This window comes from Puntigrus tetrazona, chromosome 20, assembly GCF_018831695.1.
Source record: "Puntigrus tetrazona isolate hp1 chromosome 20, ASM1883169v1, whole genome shotgun sequence".
NCBI classification, from domain to species: domain Eukaryota; kingdom Metazoa; phylum Chordata; class Actinopteri; order Cypriniformes; family Cyprinidae; genus Puntigrus; species Puntigrus tetrazona.
In genome coordinates this window covers 21,168,733-21,194,934 of record NC_056718.1, presented here as the reverse complement: position 1 = coordinate 21,194,934, position 26,202 = coordinate 21,168,733, and the positions used below count along the sequence as shown (strand labels likewise).

General features: G+C 36.1%; 1 protein-coding gene across 2 annotated transcripts in view; it reads right to left on the bottom strand.

Annotated features, from left to right (window-relative positions):
* The window catches only part of ipo13b (importin 13b), a 33,188-nt gene extending 7,028 nt beyond the window's left edge, over positions 1-26,160 (bottom strand). The window contains exons 1-16 of one of the 2 annotated variants that reach the window (XM_043219599.1): positions 25,761-26,159; positions 21,256-21,381; positions 19,211-19,821; positions 13,068-13,208; positions 10,827-10,968; positions 9,335-9,501; positions 8,827-8,947; positions 7,978-8,125; positions 7,595-7,776; positions 7,478-7,504; positions 6,609-6,743; positions 3,470-3,619; positions 3,313-3,393; positions 3,050-3,187; positions 2,325-2,421; positions 87-139 (exon numbers count right to left, since the gene is read on the bottom strand). In XM_043219599.1, coding sequence (XP_043075534.1) covers positions 87-139; positions 2,325-2,421; positions 3,050-3,187; positions 3,313-3,393; positions 3,470-3,619; positions 6,609-6,743; positions 7,478-7,504; positions 7,595-7,776; positions 7,978-8,125; positions 8,827-8,947; positions 9,335-9,501; positions 10,827-10,968; positions 13,068-13,208; positions 19,211-19,821; positions 21,256-21,381; positions 25,761-25,808 — 2,367 coding nt within the window. In that variant the 5' untranslated portion in view covers positions 25,809-26,159. Of the gene's footprint in view, positions 1-86; positions 140-2,324; positions 2,422-3,049; positions 3,188-3,312; positions 3,394-3,469; positions 3,620-6,608; positions 6,744-7,477; positions 7,505-7,594; positions 7,777-7,977; positions 8,126-8,826; positions 8,948-9,334; positions 9,502-10,826; positions 10,969-13,067; positions 13,209-19,210; positions 19,822-21,255; positions 21,382-25,760 lie in introns of both variants that reach the window. The other variant, XR_006247231.1, reaches the window with a different exon arrangement.
* Between the last annotated feature and the right edge of the window lie 42 nt (positions 26,161-26,202).

Genomic DNA, 26,202 nt, shown 5'->3' with positions numbered 1-26,202 from the left:
AGAAGGGAAGAGAAGTGAGAAAGAAAGGGACAGCGAAAGAGAAGAGAGAAACCCAAAGTGAATGAAATAAGAAACCAAAAACACACCTGAGCTTGGAGTTGCATAAATGAATCAACAATATCAGGATGATCCCTGGGCCCTAAAATATAATAAAGATGAAACTTAAGAAATAATAAGAATAATAAGAATATATACAAACAGCAAAAAAACAGATCGAACAGTCATGTGGAACGGAAAAGTCAACTGGACGGAAATAATCGCACGCGTGAGAGAAGTAGGGCAGAGAAAGAGGAGGGAACATGAACGACTTGAAGGCAGTTGCGAAAAACGAAAAGAGGAAAAACAAATAAAGACAGATCAATGAGTCCGTTCTGAAGGGGAGAAAAACAAAGAAGGAAAAGAAATAGAAGTAACGAGAGAAAGAAAAGAAACCTAAAGAACAAAAGAAACAGTGGGTTTGGAGTGGGAACCCAGGAGGCACCTGTTACTGTGATGACACTTGTGTTGCTTGCTTTCTTTTTAGTGTGTGTTTTATTTGTTTTCATTGTCTGTAATTTCAATTCAGACACCCGACTGGCCTGGCGCCGCGGCTGGTGAGCGCTTGGTTCCCACCGCCACCCCGGAAGAGCAAGGTAGCAGTCAGTCCCAAACTTCCCTCCCTTAGCTGTTCCCACACTCCAAACAAGACCCCGCCCCCACAGCCCAGACACGCCCACTCTGCCAAACCCCGCCCCTTCACAGAAAACAAACGACACACAAACACACAGGCCACGGCAGGTCCTTTTGGCCGTGACACCTGATCGGGATAAGAGTGTTATCGCTCACATTTTTCATGATTTGGAAACGATGTGGTTAAAAGAAAGTGATGAATGACAAACATGAAGTGAAAGGTGCAAGCACGCTAGTGGACACATGCAAAGACCAACCGTGTGACTGTGTGTGTTTTGTAGGGAGTCATGCTGGGCAATTTTAGGCTGTTTTCACACTTCTTTCAAATGATTGGTAAATTTGGTCCTACATCCTTCCATTAGATTTACATCAGTAATTGCATTACATTTCATTCCTTTGTATATTTCTACAAATAGCAGAATGGCAATAAAGCTCACTTGACTTGAATCTGCAAGCAGACAGTAACCAAGCAAAGGAAGGCACGCTTTCTTTTTTATTCAAGTCAACAAGAAGAGTGGGTGGAGAAGTGGTGCAATGAAAAGAAAGAAACCCTAAGACAAGTTTAAAAGGTGCACAAAAGCAAATTACCCAATTTATAAATGTGTATACAGAGCATTATTTGTAAACAAGGCTGCATATAACAATCATATTAAATACAAGCAGCACTTCTCAGTGAGAAACTGTAATAAATCCAACCATGACTCTCGACTATGTTGTGTTGATAGTGAATTAACACAATTATGCGACTTCTAGGCTACAATACCATGTTTTTTTTGTTGATTTTATAGAAAAATATTAGCATTAGGAATTTCACTGTTTTTAATAATAATGATTATCAGTTTAACAAATAGTGTGTTACTGTTTAAAGCAATTGCTGAAATTTAATAGTACATTTATTTAATGCGTGGCCCTATTTATCATTGTTCAGCAAAATGTACCAAGTGAAATCCAGTCAATATCAAATGGGAATTGTTCTGTTATGATAAGTAGAAGAAAAATAGATTTTTGTGTCACTGTTTATACTTTTGTAGAACTAACGACCAGATCATTTCAGTTAAAGATATAAATAGGCTAGATTTGTAAAACAGCTATCATAAATCTTCAAAAACAGAAAACAATTTACATTTGGTATTAAGATCCATCTCAGGTGGTCCAATCACAAGTCGTAAGCACTCAATACGGATGGAAACAGGGCATGAGCTGTGTTATGGTAAAATAATTACATTCACATTCAGATGCATTTGTAGCATAAAAGTTAATGCATCCTGATGTGCCCCAGACAAGAGTGAAGCACCGCCTACTCACCTGTCAATAAATCAGATCACCTGAAACGACTGTTAAATACCAGGTGTAAACAGGACTAAATGCATTCGGATCCAGATCAGACTCTCTAGTGTGAAAACGCCCTTTGTCTAAGAGTGTGTGAAACTAATGGGCTGAAACTTAAAAATATCAAGCAGAATAGGACGATCAAAAGTCACCACACCATTTCAGAAAACAAGAACTATTTCATAAGACCATGCCCATTTCTGTGACAACTTAAGTTTTTTGTGTGTGAGGGTCTTAAACAGATGCATGAAAACAGTGACAGCAAAGATATCAAAACCACATAGTTTCCTTCGCCCTCTGCAGTCGGTTGTTCCCAGCATGCCTACCTTGCTGGAAGATGGTCAGAGTGACAGAAGTGACCAGTTCAAACAGCGCTTTAATTGGGGGGAAATGATTTGTTTCACTGGCAAATATGTGGACCATCTGCAAGAGAACAAAATTAATCAAACAAAACGGGTAAGAAGCAGCACAACATATTCAAGGCTTCTGAGTTTTCCCAAATCAAATTTAAGCATTTTAAGGAATTCACAATAACTCCATACAATATCATATTAACTAATGTATCTAATTAAACTGGCTAAGACACATTCAACTAAAACATGGTTACTATAGGTTTAAAATTCTCATGATATTCCAAATCAACTTTATCTAAAATAAATAAATAAATAAATAAAAAAAAAAATATAATAATAATATATGTGTGTGTGTGTGTGTATATATATACAAAAAAAAAGCCTTGTTACTTGTACTGTGTTAGACTAACCAAGACTTGTCGTAGCACTTACATACTATTGCTCTTTTGTTGGTTTTGTTTGCTTCCACTGTCCTCATTTGTAGGTCCTTTTTTGATAAAAGTGTCAGCTAAATGGCTAAATATTTCCTAATTGACACATTTACAACATTAATCCTGTTTTGTTACCTTGAAGCTGCTTAGAAACAGTGCGTTGTGTGTCGACTTTAGTTTTGACCGTTTATGGCCTCAAACTTTTATTTTGGAAGAACAAAATACATCCTGTATAAATATTTGTGTGTTCTTGTGAGTGTCATGCACCTGGCGTGTTAAATCCAGCGCAGATGCCTGTGGTATGGTACTGTACATCTGCCCCAGCATCTCACTCAGCTGAGACACCATGGGGGCAAAATCATGCAAGAGAGTTTTCACAGACTTCTCAAAGATGGCACACACTGCCTGAAAGAGAGAGCAGAATTAAATCCGTCCTGAATCCATATCGAAATGATATAATGAAACCTGAGCGAATGACTATGGCACAATCTGAAGATGAGGCAGAATAAGAAGTCTGAGGTGAATCTTACCTCCACAACCTGTGAGTCATTCAGCCATTTACTGAGGACTGTCTGTATCAGCGCAAAGACCTGCTGGAGCACCACCACCACCTAGAACACACAAACACACTCATGTACACCTGTGACATATCAAAAAGGGCTACTACGACAGCTGAAAGGTGCTTACAGGGTTGGGGCCTGTCTGGGGCGGGGCTGATTTGATGGGCGGCGCATTGTCTCCTGACTCCTCCTCCTGTTTGGTGATGTCCAGCGTGGTGAAGAGATTGGACAACAGTCCGAGGATGTGAATAATTGCCAGTTTATTCGAGGGGTTTGGCTAAAAAAAGAGAAAAAACATTGTCATTTGGCATGCCATTTTAAAGGGGCATATAGACAATTTGTAAAAAAAATTAATAAAAAAAATAATAATCCACTTATAAATTCAGTTCAGATTCATGCATCAAACAGTCCTTACTCATGACCATGTTCTCTATCAGACATTATTGTAATTTTGCACTGTAATTTGTTATTATTTTTATTTACTTATATTTATATAAAAAAACAACCTGGAGCTTTTTATTATGTTTTTCTACAATATTTTTTACCCATTTCCACCTGTTTTTGCAGAATAGTTTTAATAAATAAAAATAAAACATTGAAGGGTTAACAAAAATTAAAGTTAATAAATAAAATAGCAAAAAAAACAACAAAAATGTTAACTGAAATATTTTTAAATTTTTTATTAAAATTTGAATTATATTAAGCTAGTTGCCAGTGAAACAGTACTTATTTTAATTTCTCATTTTCAACTTGTACTAAAATGTACATAAACTAAAATGTACATAAAACTAAATAAAAACTATATTATACAGTTATTGTAAAAATATAAACTAATCTAAACTATTAACAAAAAGTACATTAGTATCTTATTGGTACAAAAGCACTAATACTAACACTTCTACATAGTACACATCCAACACATTTCAAACGAGCTTGAAAAACCCCTCAATACAAGCCCTTTAATCACGTAGAAAAATAATAAATTTCAGCACCAGTAACAGAGACAGGGCGGGTGGGATGGGCGTACGCTCTGTGCCGGCGCTCATGGGAACAACAGCTGTAATTAAAGAGTCGTTAAACAACCATTAGGCCAACAGTCTAATTACTGCTGTTAGCTCCATGACAACAGCTCAGTGATTGGCGGAGAGACAGAGCGAGTCGCTACACTGTCCTCCTTCCTGTGTGACATCACACGCAAGCACAAAAGAAAGAGACGCTCAATTAAACCTTTAACAAAGGCACTAGTGCCTTATTTTCCAAAGGTTAACCTAAAAGAAGATTATGCTACATGCCTACTTCAAAAAATAAGTATATAAAGTTCAGTAGTTTTAATTGTAAAAATAATTGCTTGAATTAAATTCATGATGCCAGAGATGCATGCATCTGTCGTCTACTAAAAATGACTCATCTAAATCAAATATCAGAGCCAGAACTGTTTGTTTTATAAAGAACATGAAGAACTGTACACTACGTTCCTGTTTACTTATATTTTTAGAAATTTTACTGACAGCGCTCTCTGAAAATAGCATCAGAGGAGATGCATGAGAGCTGATCGTTCAGACAGATCCTCAGAGCATCTGTGGCCAGCAGGGGTCACTGTGTGAGCAGCCCATCATAGCCTGTTTACTGAGGCTGATGTAATGTCTTTTTGGGAAGGACCAGACGGGAAGGAAAGGTATAAGAAAAAGTCAAAAATAGACATGCAGCACGTAGACAGAGACCACAGGTTAAACCCAACAGGAAACAGGAGGCAAAACGGTTTATATTTTACATGCATTTTGATAAGATGCAAAGTAAATGCAATGCAAAAGTATTAGAAGCAAGATTTTGAAGTCTGGGAGTGACGTTTCTACATGCATGTAAAAAGGTGGTTGCCAGGGTGTTGCACACAAAAAAATAAAAATAATAATAATGTTGTAAATCCAGCATTATGATCTATACAGCTGATGTTTTCATACTGTAGTTCATCCACGCTGTTTATACACTGACTAGGGATGCTCCATTACTGTTTTTTTCAGTACCAATCCAACAACAAAAATATAGAGTATCAGCCGTTTGATTTATAAAAAAAAAATCTTAATAAAATGTAGAATTTCTATACTTCAATGTGGCCTGATCATCAGAGTTTTGTGCGTTACTAAATATAGACAACTTCATTTTAAAGAAAAATAACAAAAGAAAAATTTGATAATCATAATCCATGAAAAAAATATTATGAGATAGGTTTGTGGACATTTCAGCAGCAAAAGTGCACGATCTAACTAAATATTTAGTAAAATATCACTATTTAGTGGGGAACAAATGCAACTAAATGAATGCAGAAGTAAATCTGGTAAAAAAAAAAAAAAGGTTTCATTGCTTTGACTGTCGAAACTGAACACTGGATGGAGGATGACAGACAACTGCAAGAAGAGTTTACGTGAACTTCAGTTTAAATGACTTAAATATTCATTCATCTGTACATTACATTAAATTATGGAAGTTCTTCAGAATACTTGGGATATAGTGAACAAAATTTTAATGCCGTTTTATAATTTGTTTTGCCTTTTTGTTTTGCCTTTATAACAATAACACAATAGTATACAAAGAATATCGGATTTGATCTGATCTGACAGAAAATGCCATTACTGGAGTTGAGGAAAAATGATTCTTGGACGGGGGCATCCCTAACACTGACGTAGTCAAAACATGCCATAGGAAAAGTGCTAAATTAAACTGTTTCATGCTAAATATTTCAGTTGAAGATATTTCAGTACATCACTAACGATGAATCTTGCTCCTGACAAAATAACACGCACATCATGGGCAATTTTAGCATGCATGAACTTCAAAACAAATAATGCCCACATTTATTTCAATTAGGATGTTTTGACAGCAAAAGGGTGAATATTTGAATGTGCTCTATTTAAAAATAGTGTGAGTTCACTGATCTGCCGTTTTTCAGTTTTTCCACTGATCCCGCTTTAGCCTTTTTTTTTTTGCACGTCTATTTGTGAAACAAAAATAGATCAAATATCTGCCCATATTGTGTTTGAAATGTCAGTTACTTAATATGAATCCACGCAGGGCTCCCAGTAACATTAAGCCGATTTCTCCCGCGGTTAACTCTTCCAGCGCATAGAGTAATGCCAATCTGTTCCTGCTGAGAAATGTTCCATCCTTTAACACGCTCACGGTCTGTCCACACGCAATCGGGCCAAACCAACACACGGATAAACAAACCTACAAGCCTGAGAGGATGTCAGCAGAAGGGTTTAATGTCTCACCGTCTCCTCTGCTAGTTTCTCCAGTTGTTGGATGTACGGGGTGATGAGAGAGTGAAGGTTCCTCAAGATCTCCTCCACCGGCAGCGCAGACAAAAGAAAGCCCAGAGCCTGCATCAGCCACATACACTGACTCGTCTAGAGAGAAAAAGATTGAAAAGACGAACAGATTTAACTAACTGAGATGCATTTTTCAGCTTCCGCTAAAGTTTTCACCCTTACTGAAAGCAAAAATACCATGCAAATTGACAAAAATCACAGCTAAAGAGTTTAATAAACAATTATGCCCAGCTATTTGTAAAAAAACACAATACAAAAAAAAAACACAAACATACAGAAAAAAAACAATGCATTTCAAACTTCAATTTATATTTTAAATGCGTACTAAAATTAGTTTATGTAGTAATAAATCAATAAATAGATATTAGAGGTCTAATAAAATTGGTCTTTATAATCTTTATAAAATTAAGAAATATTGTTCCAATACTGGACAAACCTCTATATTTAATGAGTTAAATAATGTTCTCAGCCTTTATTTTTTATGTATTTTATTATTGACTACTAATATCCAGAAAAAAAAATTCAGACCAATAAGATTTGAGGGCATGAATTTTTTTTTTTTTTGCAATAATGTGTAGTAATGCAAAATAACACCATGAACATGTATTACGAGAATAAATATTATTGTTTTTGCTTCATTTAGATTTTAACAGAAAGGAAAAGACAAATAATGTAAAATTTTTTTGCATGCGACACCTAATCAGGATAGTATGCAAAGGGACTTAAATTGAAATTACTTTATAAGCAAAATTATTCCCATTTACAACTCTATAAAACCGCCTAAAACTGTTTTAGTCATAAAACAAACTCACCTTATGAATCTGTTTAATAAGCACTTCCTGGAGAGAAAAAAAAACCAGACATTTATAGGTGAAAACAGTATAAATTTGTCCCAATAGTGTCAGTATCATCATTAGAGCGTGTAGTACCTGTGAAACAGCGACTATATTGGTGGCATACGGGGGCAGATCATATTTGCACTCTCTGCAGATCTTCTTTAGCGTGGAGACGCTGGAAACAGACAGGTCTGGATTGCCCAGCGCCTGCAAAACCAGCGGCAGAACGCTGCTCAACATCACCGGATGATCCGCCAACCACTCTGCCAACGCTCCTACAGGGAGAGACATAATGGGTAAATATCTAGCTGGAACACAAAGCTGGGTATCTGTGTGGGAAAGTAATTGTGTGTAATTCTCGGGCCGGGACGAAACGTGTCAAAACAGCCCAAATTGCTTGAGATTATAAATGACCGTTTCTTAACATTTGGAATATTTTTTTGACGATATAGCAGAACCAGTAAACGAGCACACACCGATTGTGAACATGACCGTGTCAGCCAGCTGGACATTGTTTATGTTGATTCTTGGAATGAGACCGATGAGTCCTGGGATGACGTCAGAATAGTTCACATCTATCGTTTCGGCGATAGACTGGAATCCATACAACAGCGCTTCCGTATGCTGGAGAAAAAAAACAACAAAATCTTGTAAATACAATTATAATTTAGCAATTTGTTTTTAGTTCTGCACAGTAAAATACTTTTTTTTTTTTTTTTTTTTTTACAGTACAACAATTTATAATATTTAGATAATTTAATAAAGTATTAATGAATTAAATTAATATTCTAAATTGGAAATATTCATTATATAAATTCATATATTTATACATTTTTAATTATTCTTAATTATTCATTTATAGTATTGTTTTGCTTAAAAATACAATAAAATAAACAAATAAATAAAAGAATCTGAATAAATTTATATTAATTATTCATTTTCAAATGTTTAATCGTCAAGCATTTATTTTGGCAAACAACAGCAAGAAGCCATTACAGCTATTTTGCTGAACATCGGCAATTTATAAATGCTTCTGTTTATGTGCATGCTGCTTTTTCAAATGCATCTTAGAAGCTACTCAATCATAGCAGAAGCAGAAATTTAGTTTTGTAGATGAAACGTAGCGGCACCCTTCACTACGATACACTATGTATTTATTTAATAGAAGCCTTTGAGAGATTTGATAATCATAAATAACCGCAAGTCATGATTTTGGTTTTATCAATCATGCAGCCCTAGACTCAAAAGTTTGCCCTGTTGCTTCAAATGTTTAATGACCCAACAAAACCAATGAAAACTGAAGACTAAATCCATTGTTATCTGACCTGCCACGTTGTTGTTTGCTCTGTATTGGTGAGGAGTCGTCCCAGTTTGTCGTACAGGTTACTGAGTAATTCGGCTCCCAGCATTTCGTAGACATACATCAGTGTGTCGGATATATCCACCCTAAAAGAATCAAACAGAAATGCAACTCTTCACTCCTTATAGTAGAACAAAACCTTTGTGTTGTCATTTGTTTTATTTGTACATAATTATTCAAATTAAATGTTACATTAAATACATTAATATTAAATATATAACATTTAAATGAATATTAAAAATGTAATATCAATATTTAATATAAATTTTTCCGCATTTCTAACAAAAACAGCAACTTTGTCTTCTTTGCCACTTTAGCAAATCCAGAAGAAAATGTTACAACAGGCCCATGAGAACGTGAATCACACACACACACACACACACACACACACACACACACACACACACACACACACACACACACACACACACACACACACACACACACACACACACACACACACACACACAGACCTGTAGATCCTGAACTGCTCCTTCTCATCTGATGACCAAGAAGCATACTCCTCATCCGTAGGGAACTGAGCTTTGTGCAGCAGAACGTCTACGAGCTGGAAATACACAGGCCTGTACACCTGCAGATAAATGGCCTGCTTCTCCGCCTCAAACGACATAATGTCATCCTGAAACAAAACGGCAGTCATCAACAAATACACACTACACTAATGCTGAAGTAAGGGAGAATACAGGCACTGGGTCAGTATTACAAAATAAACCCTGTGTAAAGCCCCGTTCACACCATGGACAATAACTATGAAGATAATGATAAAGATACAGTTCTAAAAATTGTTTTCAATATTAAAAGATAGCAGAGTCTACACTCAACAGTAAAGGCACAGAGAAACTATATGGTTGGAATTATATATATATATATATATATATATATATATATATATATATATATACACAAGTAAATTCTGGACTATAAGCCGCTACTTTTTTCATAGGTTTTGAACCATGCGGCTTATACAAAGGTGCGGCTATTCTGCAGATTTTTTTCGCTCTAACCGGAATTAGAATCAAAACTAAGACAAAATAAATGCAAAGAAGAATACACTAGTTCAAGAAGAATACGCTAGTTCCTCTTTAGCAGATATAAGTCGGTAGAAGCGGATAGAAGGACGGCAAATTACCAATCCTGTCAAACTCTATCTTTTCAAATCCTCACCCCTTCATCATGGAACCCACACGAAGAAGTTCGTATGATGCAAGTTTTAAGTTGAAGGCCATCGATCTCGCTATACAAGAAGGAAACCGCACTGCTGCTCGGAAGCTTAGCGTCAATGAGTCTATGGTGAGACGCTGGAGGAGGCAGCGGGAAGAGCAAAACTTTTTTAAATAGAGCGGATGCGGCTTATTTGCAGGTGCGGCTTGTTTATTTATTTATTTATTTTATTTTTTTTTAAAAAAAAGCGGATGCGGCTTATATGCAGGTGCGCTTTATAGTCCAGAATTTACGGTATATAATTCCGACTATATAGTTTATATATATATATATATATATATATATATATATATATATATATATATATATATATATATATATATATATATATATATATATATATATATATATATTTCTCTGTATTTATTGTATGTATATATATATATATAAGTTGACACCACACCAGTAGAACAATAGTAGGTTTGTACTAAAAGGTATTGCTAACGATTTCTTGAAAGAGAAACAATATAATCCAATAGCTTCTTTCTATTCTGTACAGCAGCAGTCGAGAAAAAAAAAAAAACACACACATACATAACATATTCAGCTATTGTAAGCCGGAAACATGAGCAAGGACACAAGCAAAGGACATTCCTGAATATTCAATACGTGACACACACTGCAGTAAACACACTGCACAGGTGTGTACTCAGAGACAGTTCAATGTCTCTAACAGAGGCTTTCCATCACTGCTGGAGAAAGAGAAAGATGTCAGCTGCTCACCTGTAGTGTGTACCAGAAGGTAAGCGTAAGAGAGCTGGTGGTCTCGTTGACGGGGTAGTGACCAGGGATGCCCGTGCAGAACATGATCATATTTACCAGGGCCAGAAAACTCTGCCAGTGCTCCACCTGCTCCAACAGAGCTCTGAGGGAGAAGAGCAGACCTTCATCAGCACTACAACATATTTGGAGGATATTTATTACTAGGAATGCACAATATAATGACAACATTTACATTTATCAGTTTAGTAGATATTTTTATCCAAAGGGACTTATAAATGAGGAACAAAAGCAATTTGCCAAGGAGCAAACAGTATTTGTAATGTATAAGACAAACTAAAAAGCAAACTAGATAACAGAAGAAAGGCAAAGAAGACAATTGGTGAGAAATGTAAAAAACAAAAAAAGAAAATTGAATGATTGAACAAATAAACAAAAACTGATTTACGGCCAATATTATACACCTGGAGTCTTATTATAGATGCGTTTTCCAGTTTGTTCGTTTTTTTATGAATACTTATTCAGGAAGTATTCATTAAATTGATCATTTATAAGGTTACAAAAGATTTGTTTTTTTCCCTCAAATAAATGGTGTTCAAAAATCCTGAAAAGTCATGTTTCATTAAAAAATATTTAGTAGAACAACTGTTTTTAACACTTTTGATAATTAGAAATGTTTTTGAGCAGCAAATCCGCATATTAAATTATTTCTGAAGGATCATGTGACACTAAAGACTGGAGTAATGATGCTGAAAATTGCTTTGTATCACAGTAATAAATGAAATGTTCAAAATTATTTAAATAGAAAACCTTTATGTTACGATGTAAATACATTGGTTTTTACTGTATTTTCAAATGAGAAAAGCCCTACTTTATCTTTTGTCATTAACGTCACAAGTGGTGCATTCCTGTCAGTGTCACATGACAGAATCTGAGAGAAATGTCAGGAATTGTCATTTAGTCTGACACCTGCTTCCATTCTTAGTTAGAGAGTGTGACAGAGCGCTCAAATGGAGCGAGATTTCAGCAGAAACCGCCTGTAGGTGTAACATGCCTGACCAAAATCAAGTCAGAGTCGGCTACTAGAACACTGCCTTAGATATAACCCTGAGCCGAGTATCATCTGCTCACTCAGCAAGAGAACATCCACAGAGACCAGAAGATTTCGAAGTGAAGATCTCGCCATAATTACTACAACAGCATCCCTCCAGACACTCGTACATCCACACACCTCACACAGAGTCCAATGAAATCAGTGTTCAGCAAAATTAAGTACCATTAATGATCAGTATATATCTACAGAGTTGTGAATTTGACCTTATGTGCAAAATTGGAATACCACATAAAACATTTGCGAATAATAAATGCTTGTTCCATTCAACGAGTCAAAGAGAACAAAGTATTCACTTCCTAGTATGAAAATTTACACTACACTTTATATCACTAAGAAAATTAGGAGAAGTCACTCAGTATAATAATATTTATATATATAACAAATTTTGTCCTGTCAAACAATTGCGATTAATTGCATTCAAAATAAAAGTTCTTGTTTACATAATGTGTGTATACACTGTATAGTTATTATGTTTACATAAACGCAAACATTTTAAAAACATGTTATGTTTATATATTAAATATTTATGTATAATATAAACAATATAAATATATAAAAGGTATATAAACATTTCAATATTTTATACACACACACACAGACAGTACGTGTGTGTATTTATATATACACATAATAAATATACACAATACACATATATTTACTATACAAACAAAAACTTTCATCGTAATTGATTGTAATTGATCGCGATTAATCATTTGACAGCACTAAATAAATTACTTGCGCTTCAGAGGGAGAAATGTAACTTTCACTGCTTTCGAATGTGAATGCCTGCTTTTTTGGAAAGCAGTCGTGAGAGACATTTATAGACTTTGATGACAGACTTTACTCAGGGATTTCAGAATGACCATAACAGTTCAGATGCAATGTAACAAGTGTGTTGGTTAGTCCAACAGCACAAAGTCACATAACTTTTTTTGACGCGCAGGGAGGAATTTATTCAGCAAATGTATTTCCATATTGCATTATTCGAATTACAAAAACCACCTCAAGCGAGCGTACCTTCTTTTGCCAATTGAGGCATTTTTATTTGAAATTCAGCATTTCTAATCACTCGTTTTGGATGCAATACTTCAAAATGTACAGGGTTAGGGAAACATAGCTTATGTTTGTACCTTGAATGATTCTCTCCTAGAGAGACGGCAATTCGACAGATGCCATGCGATGTTTCCATGTCTCCATTCTGTACGGCGTCTCGTAACTGTTCCTGTAGCTGCAGCACCTGCGGCACCAACTTCAGCAGAGTGTTCACGTACCTTAAAACACACAGACACAATGTTCAGGACTCAAAACCAGACAGCACATTTAACTTTTGTAATGTGAAATATACTTCACTTCCTGTGATTCTAACTAGTTTTTATAAATAAAGGACTAAAAGAATTGTTGGAAGAGTCATTGAAAACCATTTAAACCAAGTTTAGCTTTTTACTGTATCTCAGCTACAAAATTCATAAAAGTTATGAAGTTCAAGATTGTTGGTCACAGATTTTTTTTTATATATTTAAAGCTATCGGAAAGGTTCGGAGAGGGATCCGAGGAGATTTAAACTTCCAAGTTGGCCAACAAATTTACGTCATCACTGGATAGCGCTGTGTGTCATATGTATATTTAGAATGCACTGCAATTTGCTTTGGATAAAAGTGTCAGCCAAGTGCATAAACAAAAAAATATAGTGGGGAAAAAACATTGTGAAAAGTGGGCAGCATAGGGGATGTTAGCCACAAAAGAAAAGTCATTTCAGATGAGGATTAATTCTTTTGATGATTTTTTTTTATCATTTGCATAAGTTGCAATAATCAATAAACTTTTTCTCCACAAACAGATTCTTGCTTCACAAGTAAAAATTGACTGGAGTGGTGTGGATTGCTTGTGATGTTTTATCATCTGTTTGGACGTTTACTAAAGAGGATCCATTGCTGAGCAAGTGGTGCAATGCTACATTACTCCAAATCTGATGAAGAAACAAATTCATCTGCATCTTGTTAGCCTGAGGGTACATATTCAGCAAATTTTCATTTTTGGATGAACTCTCGCAGCGATGCAGTGGTTTTGATCTTGCTTGGTTAATTTACTTCTACACACATACCCATAATCACAAAAACACAATAAACAACATTAGCTCTAATCTTTACCTTAATTTGTCTACAGCTGTTACCTCATTCCCACATCAACTTCTGTCATGTTCCTCACTCCTGCTGCCATCTGAGTTTCTGGAACAATCTGTCCTCTCTCTCTCTCTCATTTTGGTGTCAACAGCAGGAAGTGCACATGAGTGAAAATGTTAACGAGAAGCGGACAAAGAAAAAGTATGAACGGCAGCTCATTACAGGCTCATCATGGGCTTGTCTGAGGCTCAGCGCTCGACAGACACATCATAGTGCTTCATTAAAGCAAACGACAGAGGAACATCTACACCGCTGCACCCTTAAACACTCCCCAATTAGGCTTCATTCAGACCATGAGCTAAATCCAAGTCTCAACCCATTTAGAAGAACCAGTACTTCCATGGAAACCTATAAAAAGTAGTTTTAAAGAAAAATGTCAAGATGTACTTTTGCATCTGAGCTTTTCAAGTTTACTATTAAAATACAACAATCCCTTACTAAATGAAATGATATTACAGAGATTGTGATGTAATATGATGGCGATAAATTATAAAGGTTTCTGTAAAACATACCAGGGAGATGTCTCACAGTTCGGTAGGTTTTAAATTTTTCTTCTTTTTTTTTTTTTTTGCAGTGCTAAAGGGAGAGAACTTCTGCCAAGAGCACACTAAACCACACAGAAGACTATTTAAGGGGGTCATTTCATGGAAAACACGATTTTTCTTTCTCTTTTCTTGAAATAAGATATTGATGTACTACAGTATGTAAACACAAGATCTGTTCCAAAACCCAGTGAGCTGGCAGAATCTGAAAGCATCGCAGGCAAGCAATGTGAAGGCTGTTCCAAACAGCAGGCAGCAACCTTATGCTGCTTTTAGAGATACTAGATTCGGTCCAAATTATAATGCAGTATCACACGCATCCTTCACAGGTGATGCAATCGCAGGATGCACTGTGACGAAAACATCATCGAAGATGTACAATGCGCCATTTACTCTACTGGAATCAATTATAAGTCAAGTCAAATCCTGCTCTCCATTATTGTATCAAATATTAATTGTCTTCTGCCTGGCATTGTGACATTTCATGCCACGCAGCTTTTCTGATTTCAGTGCTAGGCAAATTTCTAGTCAATGAAAACTCAGAATGAAGGCACCCTTGTTTCAACAAGGACAGGAGAAAAAACCATAAAGAAACAGCAAATTTTGCTGTAATAAACACAAACAAATACAATACCATTCAAAAGTTTTGGGGTCATTGCTACTTCTGTTCAACAAAGATGCATTAAAATGATAGAAAGGAAGCAATATTTATCCATGTCGTAAATAATGTTCTTTCTATTCTATCAAAGAATCTTGAAAACATACATCATGGCTTACTCAAAAATATGAAGCAGCACATCTGCTTTCAACACAGATTATAATAATAAATGTTTTAAGCATATTATAATGATTTCTGAAAGATCATGTGACAAAGAGAATCAAGTAATTGTGCTGAAATTTTCCACCAGAGAATTTTTTTGCATAAAGAAGCTTAGTTTTTAAACAATGAAAACGGTTATTTTCATTATAAAATACAAAACAGGTCGTTGGCCAACTAATAAATTAGTTATGACCCATGCCTATACGTATGGCATTGCCTTTATAAAGCACCATGTTTCTTTGCCTTGTGACCTTGTCCTTCATGGTTTAATTGATCTAATGGCCGATGAGGCGGTGTCTCTGGCGAGTGCTTTTATTTATGAGTTCTGGTTTTAAGATGCTTTTACTAGAATAGGCCCTAAATAAATAAGTAATCACATGAATGACACTCAAGGTCAAGGAGGGCTTTCAACACCATCAGGAAGATTCATGCAGCATGTCACTGCGCACCTGTTTGTGTCAGGAAGCTCAATGCTGAGCCGGCCACTGATCAGTCTCAAGCAAAATACATAATTATAATTCTGATAATAATGTATATGATAATTATCAAATCGAACATCACTACTGCTCTCGTACATGCTTCAAGATGATACACACAAACTTAAAATTTCTTGATATGACTTCACAATATGTTTAAACTGCTAGTCGGTGCTATTAAAAAAATAACTGCGGATTATATCATACGTCATAACCACAACATGCAGGCCGAGTTTCCCATCTGTGTTTGTGGCATCTTGTCTTTCAGACTGACAGATTTGAGTTTGTTTCATCAGAGAGCAGATTTATTCTCACCTCAGACGCTCTCGTGTGATATCTCACTGTGCTTCTACAGACACAGACGCTCGCTCTATCCCTCTCTGTGTAATTACCCTCAAACACCAGGAGACAGATGAAATGAGTTGCCTGGCAACAGGATGCATTTGGTCCAATGGCATCCTCCCGAGAGGTTTGATTGTAATGTGTTTAAACAGTGTGAGGAGGCGATGAGGTGACGAGAGAGGATGAGGCACGGGCATGATGGAGAAAAGGACAAAGGTGAAATGAATAACCAAAATCAATGGAGAATCATTGATATGACCTTTAAGAATGGGTGACACACAATGGCCAAACTGAATTTAAAGCACCGCACGCTGAGATCTGGCTGTTTGAGAGTGAACTTTAGACATCACGTTCAGCAGCAGATCACAATATGACAGCACAGAGAGAAAAAGCTCACACGCTAGCTGTCCATCCGATTTGATTTACTCATCAAATCGACTGTCTGTCAACAACGAGGGTGTCAAACACACATCCTGAGGGCAAAATATGACCCACAGAAGAGTCTAATCTGGGAAAAAACTGCTTTAAAAAACAACAAAATTACATACAATCATTGCATTGTAAAACCTGCTTTTAGTGAAATAACTGAATGATGTATTATACATTAATAATACTAATTAATTATTCAATGCTGTCAGTATTTGACTGAGGAGGAATTAATTCACAGTCTAATTATGTCTATAATTAAAATGAGATTAATAATTTCTTAATATTCATAACTCTGTTAAAGTTTGGTTTAAGACGATTTATTATAGCTATAAAGTTACTCAGTGAAGTGCAGGTAGCATTTTTTTCCCATCAATAGTGAGTATTTACACACACACAGACACACACAGACACACACAGACACACACACAGACACACACACAGACACACACACAGACACACACAAATCATAAAAACAAAAATAGAAATATATATAGAATAGAAATTTCATGCTTTTCTGTTGTTTTTGTTATTCATGCAGCAAAAAAGTTACCAGATATTGATCAATTCTCTAAATAAACAGATCACTCAATCATTCCTTTGATCTAAAAATATTAACTTAAAATATAAGCATCCCTAAGATTTAAAAAAAACAAAATCATTAATTTATCAACACGTAATAATTCTCTGAGGTTGGTATAAATAAAATATTTTACCTTTTTTAGAAGGTTTTTGTTTAATTGAATTAACAGCTTTTCACCAACACACAAACCCTAGTTTGAGAAATCCTGATCGAACAATTCAAGCAAGTAACAATTATGCTGACTTATGCAGTTAGAGAGCTTATTTGGGGTTTTCAGCTATTTTAATAAATTTTAATATAACTAAATCATTAAGTAGTAATGTATATAACAACTGCCACCTTGTAACTTTTATTTGGCCATTCAAAATAAATACATTTCAATAAACCACTACTCAACACATACAGTGCAAAATTTGCTTCCAATCAGCCTTTCTGCAAAAAGCTCTCATGAAGAAAAAAAAATATAAAAATCACAATCTCCCTCAAAAGGTCACCCATCCTAATCAGCTCCCTCATGCACTACAAAGTGAACTCAGGCGTAACGGTGTGCGAGACACCTGTGGGAACTATTGAACTACAGCATCAGACTGTCTTCATCAGGGCAGAAGTGCTTTAACCCCGAACCAGCAGCTTTCCTCTAAAGGATGCGTTCACCTCTAAAGATTGGTCCTCAGCATCCGCTGGCTCTGGCTTTCAGTGAGGGGGGGTGGGGTGGGATCCTGCCGCGTCTGTACCAACCAGAGCGTAAGACATCGCTCGCTCGCTCTGTCTCCATGGAAACGCCAGCCATCCTTGAAATAAACCTGCCGCCGCCAGCCCCCCCCTCCTCTGATGTGACTGTGTTTCAATTTGCCTTTGTTTCTGTCTCTCTTCCGCCCCTCTCTCTCTCTCTCTCTCTCTGCATCAGTCACTTTCATCTCACCTGTGTTTGTTCTCCCTCAGACCATTTCTCTCGATTTCCTTCACAAATTGTTCACAATTACGCATTCACTGATATAACTAAAGTTACATATGCATTTACTACTGTTCTGGTAGGTGCACTGATGAATATATCTATACACACACACACACACACATATATATATATATAATAGATACTATTGCAAGATCAGGGAGTAAAAATAAAAACATACTAAACGTTGAATTCCAGTAAAAATTTTACCAGTAAAAATTCTTCCTGTTAACAAACTATTTTTAAAAAATGTTAACTAAAGCTAAATTGGAAAACATATGTAAATATTGGATGAAAAATGAACTAAAATTTTAATTGTTAGTAACTCAAGTAACTTAAACTAGTTTAAGTTGAAGTATTAAAATTACTAACTGGAAATAAATACAAACTGAAACTACTCTGAACTAAACCAAAAATGAAATAAAAATAAACTAAACTTAAATAGTAACATAAAAAAACATATTAATAAATGACAAAAAAAAAAAACTATTACTAAAATTAGATCTTACATTTTTTAAATAAAAACTAATACTGTTAAATATTTATAAAAAAAATTTATGTAATGGCATATAAAAAAATACAAAAAATACTAGCCTTAAAAGGTAAATTGTGAGCTGGTTAAAAGAAAATTATTTAAATCATTATAATGAACAATACTTTGACACTATTTAATTTTTATTGATGGATTAAAATAATAAATAAATGATTAAGCTGTTTGTGCATAATGAAATATAAATTCAGAAGCATTTCATAAGCGCATGACTAGGTCATGCTGCATCATAGTGCACGTTTGTAAAATTTTATAAACAATGTAATTGTTACCAATCTGGCTTTTCTTTAGTGATGCTCATTAGACTCATTAGGACCTTTCCTGGTGTTTTGAACATCTTTACCCTCAACGGGTTCTGTATCTTTACATACAACTCAGTTTCTCTCTCACTTAAATGCTGACCTCTGTGAGTCGGGCTGTGAGATGGTGTTGACGATGGCCTCCACAGCCGTATCGAACAGCTCCGGATCTGCCAGCGCCGTGAAACTGGCCTCGACCAACCCCTCGCTCTCGTTCAGAGGAACGTCCAGCAGAACCCAGCTCGACAGACACTTGAGCACACGGGCCTTCACCAGCGGCGGAGAGTCCGGCTGCCGTAACAGCTGCTGCAGGAGCGGGTAAACGGCCGTCCACTCGCGGCCCAGAGCGCCCCTCACCTGTCCCTTACGATACTGCGGCAGTCGGCTGGTCTGGAACTCCTCTGGGAGAACCGTGAGGAGCTCCAACAGAGCCAAACAGCGTGCGCGGCCGTCCACCTCGCCTCCTTCCTCCTGAAACATGCGCACCATCTCTGACACGGCCCCCGGCCACGCCTCGGGCATCATGTTGAGGGCCAGGGACGCCAGCGCCACGCACAGGCGGGTCAGGACGATCTTAGAGCCAGAGGCGAAGCGAGCAATCTGAGAAAACAGCTGTGTTTTGAGTGTGTCGTACTGCTCGGCGGGGATGTCGCCCCAGTAGCGGGAGATCTTGGTGTGAAGGGCGCTAGCACCAAAGTATTGGATCTCTGGAACCTGCGGAGATAAAGGAAGAGATGATTGGCATTTTCTTTAATAGATTCGTCAAAGAAGAAATCAGAGGGGATGTCCACAGCATATAAAGCAGTGATCCTCAAATCTGGACCTCGAGATCCATTTTCCTGCAGAGTTTAGCTTTAACCCTAATCAAACTCACCTGAGCATGCTAATCAGTGTCTTCAGGATCATTAGAAAATCACAAGTGAGTTTTATCAGGGTTGGAGCTAAACACTGCAGTGCATTGGACCTCAAGGGAAAGAGGAACCCTGATATAAAGCATCATTAGTGGGCACAAAGTTGGTGATCAGTGCTTCTCAACTGCTGCATCACTATTAGGGCTGGGTGATACGGCCAAAAAAACATCACAGTATTTTTTTACCCATATCAATATTTAGCTCAATGTTAATTTACCACTAATGCCGAAAGGGAATTAATTAATGTAAAATAATTTGTTTGTTCACCCTTTAATTTACTGCATGATTTTTACAATTTCACCGCTGCGCCAAAATATGGCGGCAAGAGACGGTCTTTGAGTGACATTTTAAACCATTAACTTGTTTAAAAAAACGCTGATTCATTCAAAAAGAACTGTAATGAAACATACTATTAACTTTGACTGGCTGACCGGCAATGCCTCGATGCTATGACAGATTTTGCTTTCCTTCGACATGACTTGAACAAACATAAATGATTCGGCCTGAAAGATAGACGTGGGTAATCACATGCTATCAGTCGATCTCTCTCTCATTCACTGTCTGTTTAGGCTTGTTAAGCGGAAATCTACTGGACCTTTGTACAAATTAACATGGCACACGTTTTCATTGCGAATATTTAGTAGCCTATACACGCACAAAGTGTAAAACGAGAAGTGAGAAACCTTAGAGTGGTATTGTGAGATTGCAGTTATCGCAACAGCCCTACTTCACAGTAGTATTTTTTTTCTCAAATTAAACTGTTAAAGCTGGTGAGATGAATCTCAAGTTCATGTGCTCATACATTAAGACAGCAGATGCTGAAAACACTCATGATCAATTTTCATTATAAAACATTATTAATTGCATAATTGCAACACATTTAACAATCATGGCCGAGACATGTCACAATGTGAAAAAAAATATTGCTTATATCAAATATAAATGTGTGTTTTAGGAGAAAATGACTCAGATGACAGCTTTTTTTTTTTTTTTAACTGCACTCTTTTTGTAGCCATTGAAAACAGCTACTCTGAGCAAAACCAAATAAAACCTGTAGGTGTAGCTCAGTTGATGCAACGAACACAGCTGCAATGCAACTGCCAACGACATCTGATATGTGTAGTGTACACAGACCGAAAGTCACTGTGAATAGACATTCCCAACCCATTTAACTTGGGTAAAAAGGACAAGTGGAGCACTGATGGAAAAGGAGGGAATGAGAACAGCATGTTCTTACCTTCTCTGGTCTCAGTAAAACCCAGCAGAATTGCCAGGCCTGAGGAGACACTTGAGCCTGCATCAGCCATTTCTGAGCCAGGTTCTTATTCTCAATGTTGGGATCATAATAGAGCTGATGCAGGGCCTGAAAGAGACACAGAAAGAGAAAGACGGTTTTAGACAGTGATACATTGCACTCTGGCCATTATGGAGCACATGGATACAAACTAATAACGCTTTATTAACCCTGGGGTTCCTGGGGCAGTTTAGCAGACATGTATATGAAAGCATGTGCAGTTAAAGTGATGCTCTAGATCTCAAAACTGCTGATGCATGAAACTCATGACATCATTTATGCAAGTGAAGCATTTATTATGGTGGAAGGGCAAATAATGCAAATAAAGACATCATGCAACAAAGACAAGAAATATGTAATGTCTTTACAGTGTTTAGCACAAAAACACATTATTTATCAATCCATCTGATCAAAGTAAATTTTATTGAAAATACTGTAAAAAATTGTAATGCTGAGATTTGTATTTCTATAAATTTCAACATTTAATTCATTCCTGTGATCAAAGCAGATTTTCAGCGTCCTTACTTCAGTCTTTAGTGTCACATAATTCTTCAGAAATCATTTTAATATGCTCATTTACTGCTCAAGAAAGAGGGTTAATATAGATAACTAAACCAAAATAATAAATTTTTACCTAACATTAACTTAACTGTTTTTGTTACTTAAAACATACGAAAAACACTTAAAAAAGTAAAATATTCTAAATGACAAGCGAAAATAAAAATTGTAAAATTTAATTTATATATTTATCAAAATATTTAATAAAAACTATATCTCAATTCTATTTTCACTTTTTACTGTCACTTTGCAGCATCCTTGCTTGCATTGTCATAAGCCAAAATGTCTATCTCACAACACCCCTTATCAACTGTCTAAAGCAGACTATAACAAAAAAAATGAATAGGGGAAGATCAGAGAGGAATTAGATTTGTGTGCCACAGCACATCAGAAACCCCCTAAGAAGCAGCCATCTGTCAGAGTAAACCAGGTGACATGACCAAACCAACTGTGTGCGGTAAGATCGCCCTAGATGCTTTAAATCCTTACACTTCTGCAGAAAGGAAGAACGGACAAAAATAAACATGGTACAATTGTCAGTTTAAGCACATGGCTACATCTTTTGAAATAAGCGTTTCTATGGCAACAGTCTATTCTGCACAAACTCATTCTTAAAGACCAGTGCTGAATGACTTTGGTCCATTGACATGGTTACAGCATCCGATCTTGCCTATGTGTGTGCAATGACTCACTCATTCTGTAGGATCCATTTTACCCAGACGTCTATTAATTACTTGTTTAATCTGATTCTATGAGCTACGCTACAGGCATTGTCTGTATTTGAACTATCAGTATAAAGTCTGCTCCACATTCTTGCTAAGAACCACCCACTGAGATGGGAAGAGATGTTTGAAATCGTGCATTAAGCAACCAGATAGTGTTTCTGAAGGTGATGGATATTCACAGGTGAAAAGTGGAAAAAAGTGGACAAACAGGATTGACCAATAGTTATGTGCAAAAGTACACATTCATTGGTCATTAGTTGACTCTGAGAAGAAGCCATTAATAATGAGGCTGATTTAAGCAACTGTCCGTCCCCTGATCAGTTTAGGTGTGTGACTAATAATATAATATAATATAATATAATATATATATATATATATATATATATATATATATATATATATATATATATATATATATATAAACAATTTAAAAGATTAATTACAAATTAATTACATTATTAAGAATTTTTCAATTTATATATTTTGTAAAGTTTTCAAAACATGAAAACAGCATTTTATATAGAACAGTGTTAATAAAAGCATTAATAAAAATATGTAAATAAATATCTAAATATAAAAATACTTGATAAAAATTGAAATTTAATTTAAAATTTAATACAGTGTTAAAGGTGCAACCACTACTTAAATTAATAAATGAATAAAAATATTTAATTTATAAATAAATATACAAATATAAAAAAACATACATAAAAGCAAGTAAAAGATTATTTAAAAAAAAAAAAAACACTGTTTAAATAACCAATCAAACAATAAAACAAATCTAATATATAATGCTATGAAGCTCACAAGCATTTAATGCCTAGCTGAAGATTACTCAAAGCCAGACATCTGAAGATTTTTGGGACTGTGTTCAACGGCCCATCTGGAGTGATCAGGAACGGTTATTCTGACATCATCAGCCATGTGTTTGCAAATCTGACATCTCTGAATTTTTGTGTTTTGACATTCATTCCCATTGAGTCAGAGGTAAATAAATCACAAATTATCTGAATCCTCAGCAACAACGAGGAACAGCATCAGAGCAAACTGCTCCAAAACAGCAGAAATTATCACATTATAAGACACTAATAGATCAGCACTAATAGATCAGATAAACGTGCGTAAGAGTCTAAAGAAGCGAGACGTGGCTGTCGACTCGTTTCAACAGTCAATGGTTGGAAAAACATATCAGGTTGCCCCTGACAACCAAATCTCTGCACACAGCCAGAGAGATATAATTAGCAAAGCTAACGGCCGAGCCAATCAAGACACAATAGTGGAACATGACAACACGCACACGCACACGCTTACACTTCACATGCCCTCTGTGAATAATCAAACACACATTCACATGGAAAACATCTAAATTCAAGCAATATACAATACACAATCTGAACTGTTTTGTGCATAAATAACGTGAACATTTCTCATGTTTGTCAGCTTAGATATCTGACCAGGATATTTAAAAGAGGGGTTTTATCGTAGGCATGTTTCTCTCCTCTGCAGAGGGTTATGCCTGATAACAACTCCTGCCCACCACACTGCCCAGAACAATACACAATAACACAACGAGCTCTGTGTGTGTCTTCGGCTGAGAGAACGAGCGCGAAAGAACGACCGAGACAGTGACATCCTGATACAGGAGCCATTGCACATCTGCCAGAGAAAGGCGAAAATTTATTTTTGGCCTCCATCTGAAATGGAGTTAAAATAATCAGACCACCTTTTCAGGATCTCAAAAGCTGAAAAGATGATTAATAGAGTCTCTTCGGTGTGACATGATGCTTCAGAAATAGTTCTAATATGAAGATATAGCAACCAATTGTTATTTGCGCTTAATTATTAATAATGGATCTTATTATTATCAATGTTGAAATCTTTTTTGGATTCTTTGGTGTATAAAACATTTAAAAGCTTGTTATAAATCAAAACCTTTTGTAACATTATAATGTCAACAATGTCCCTAAACTTTTGAATGGCAGTATACAACATTACGTGAACAGTTATTTTACATTGTAATAATATTTCAAATTTTAGTACATTTTTGATCAAATAAATGCATTTAGTTATTTTGTTAAGAGCAATGTAATACAGCAAAAAAAAAAAATGACAAGGCTGACAGTGATACTGACATATTAAATCAAAGAATTAGCATAATTCCTGGTGAATGCTTCAGATTGTCATAATTCACAGACTTCCACAAACTGAGCGATAATTTTGAATTATTTTATTCCATTAAAAAAGATATTACGGATGCATTCTGACACCACGTTTGCTGTTAATGAGGTCAAAAACTATAATAATTATGAGTGCGTCACATGAGCAAAACAAAGCGTTTGTTGGGTCTGAGAGCGGTGGTTCAGGATAAAGATGAGAAAGCCTCCACCAGGCAGAGATGAGACGGACGGGACACCACCCTCTCCGCTCCTCATCCTCACGGACAGATCAATATTGCTCTCTTTTCTCTAATCCAATCTAATGTTGAACACGAGTTTCACATTTGTAACCTGATCATCAAAGACCAGCTGCATTACAGTCACATACAGATAAAATTACCCTCAAAAATAGACCGAGCCATAAAACTGCCAGACATTCAGCAAAAACTAAAAGCAGTCAAAACAGAGAGCTGATGAAGAGAAAACAACTAAAGCATCACGGTTTTGTACGGATGCTGAAAGCAACTATGGGTTAACCTCACAAAATCTGTCAACAAGACCCCAGACATATATCAACACAGCTTTAAAAGGGAGTCATGAGAAAACTGTGTTGATTATGGAAAATAAGTTGGGTTTTTGTTTTTTTAGGACACTGCTTTCAAGACAATAAAGCACATTTAACCCCATAATCTCTTTTAAACAAATCTAATTCTCATTACTATAAAGGGAAAGGATAACTATGTCAAATAACATTTCTCATCATGGCAGTACTGTCTTAATTTACCTTGATTTTGTAAAAAAAAACATAGATTCATTACAGCAAAAAGAATCTAATAACTAACAAGAAAACAACTTATAAATATAATAAAACAATGGACTTAAAATGGGATTTATTAAGTGATTATATAATAATAACACGAATCTATGCCTAACTTACGTCAACTAAATTTCTATGTTTTCTCATAATGAGCATTAAATAATATTAATTGTTAAAAATATGCATATTTACCTTTTCCACGTTTTCCACGGTGAAGTCTGCGGCTGTGTCCGGATCCATCGCTGTGTTTACTATAACACACGCCTCCTCTCGCTCTCTTGACCACAATCTATCGCCTAATGCTTTAAACGAATACTGCTGATTAATAACTGCAATAATAACCGCTGATTAATATCTCTGAGTTGAATTTGATTCGGCCCGGCGCGCGATCAGGCCGGTGCGCGCGAGCTCATGTCTCTCGATCTCATATTTCACTCATGATAAAAAAGCCTTTCGTATATCAGATGACCTATAAATATCACCATATGTCAAAAAGACGTGTCCACTGGTTTCGGTGCGGCCCCGGTGATCCGGTGTGCATGTGTCCTCCCTCTCCGGTTCTTGTCGTTCTGACTGAACCGACGAATCGATGATTCGACACGCGCTGCGCCTGCCCAACCATCTGCCTTCACAA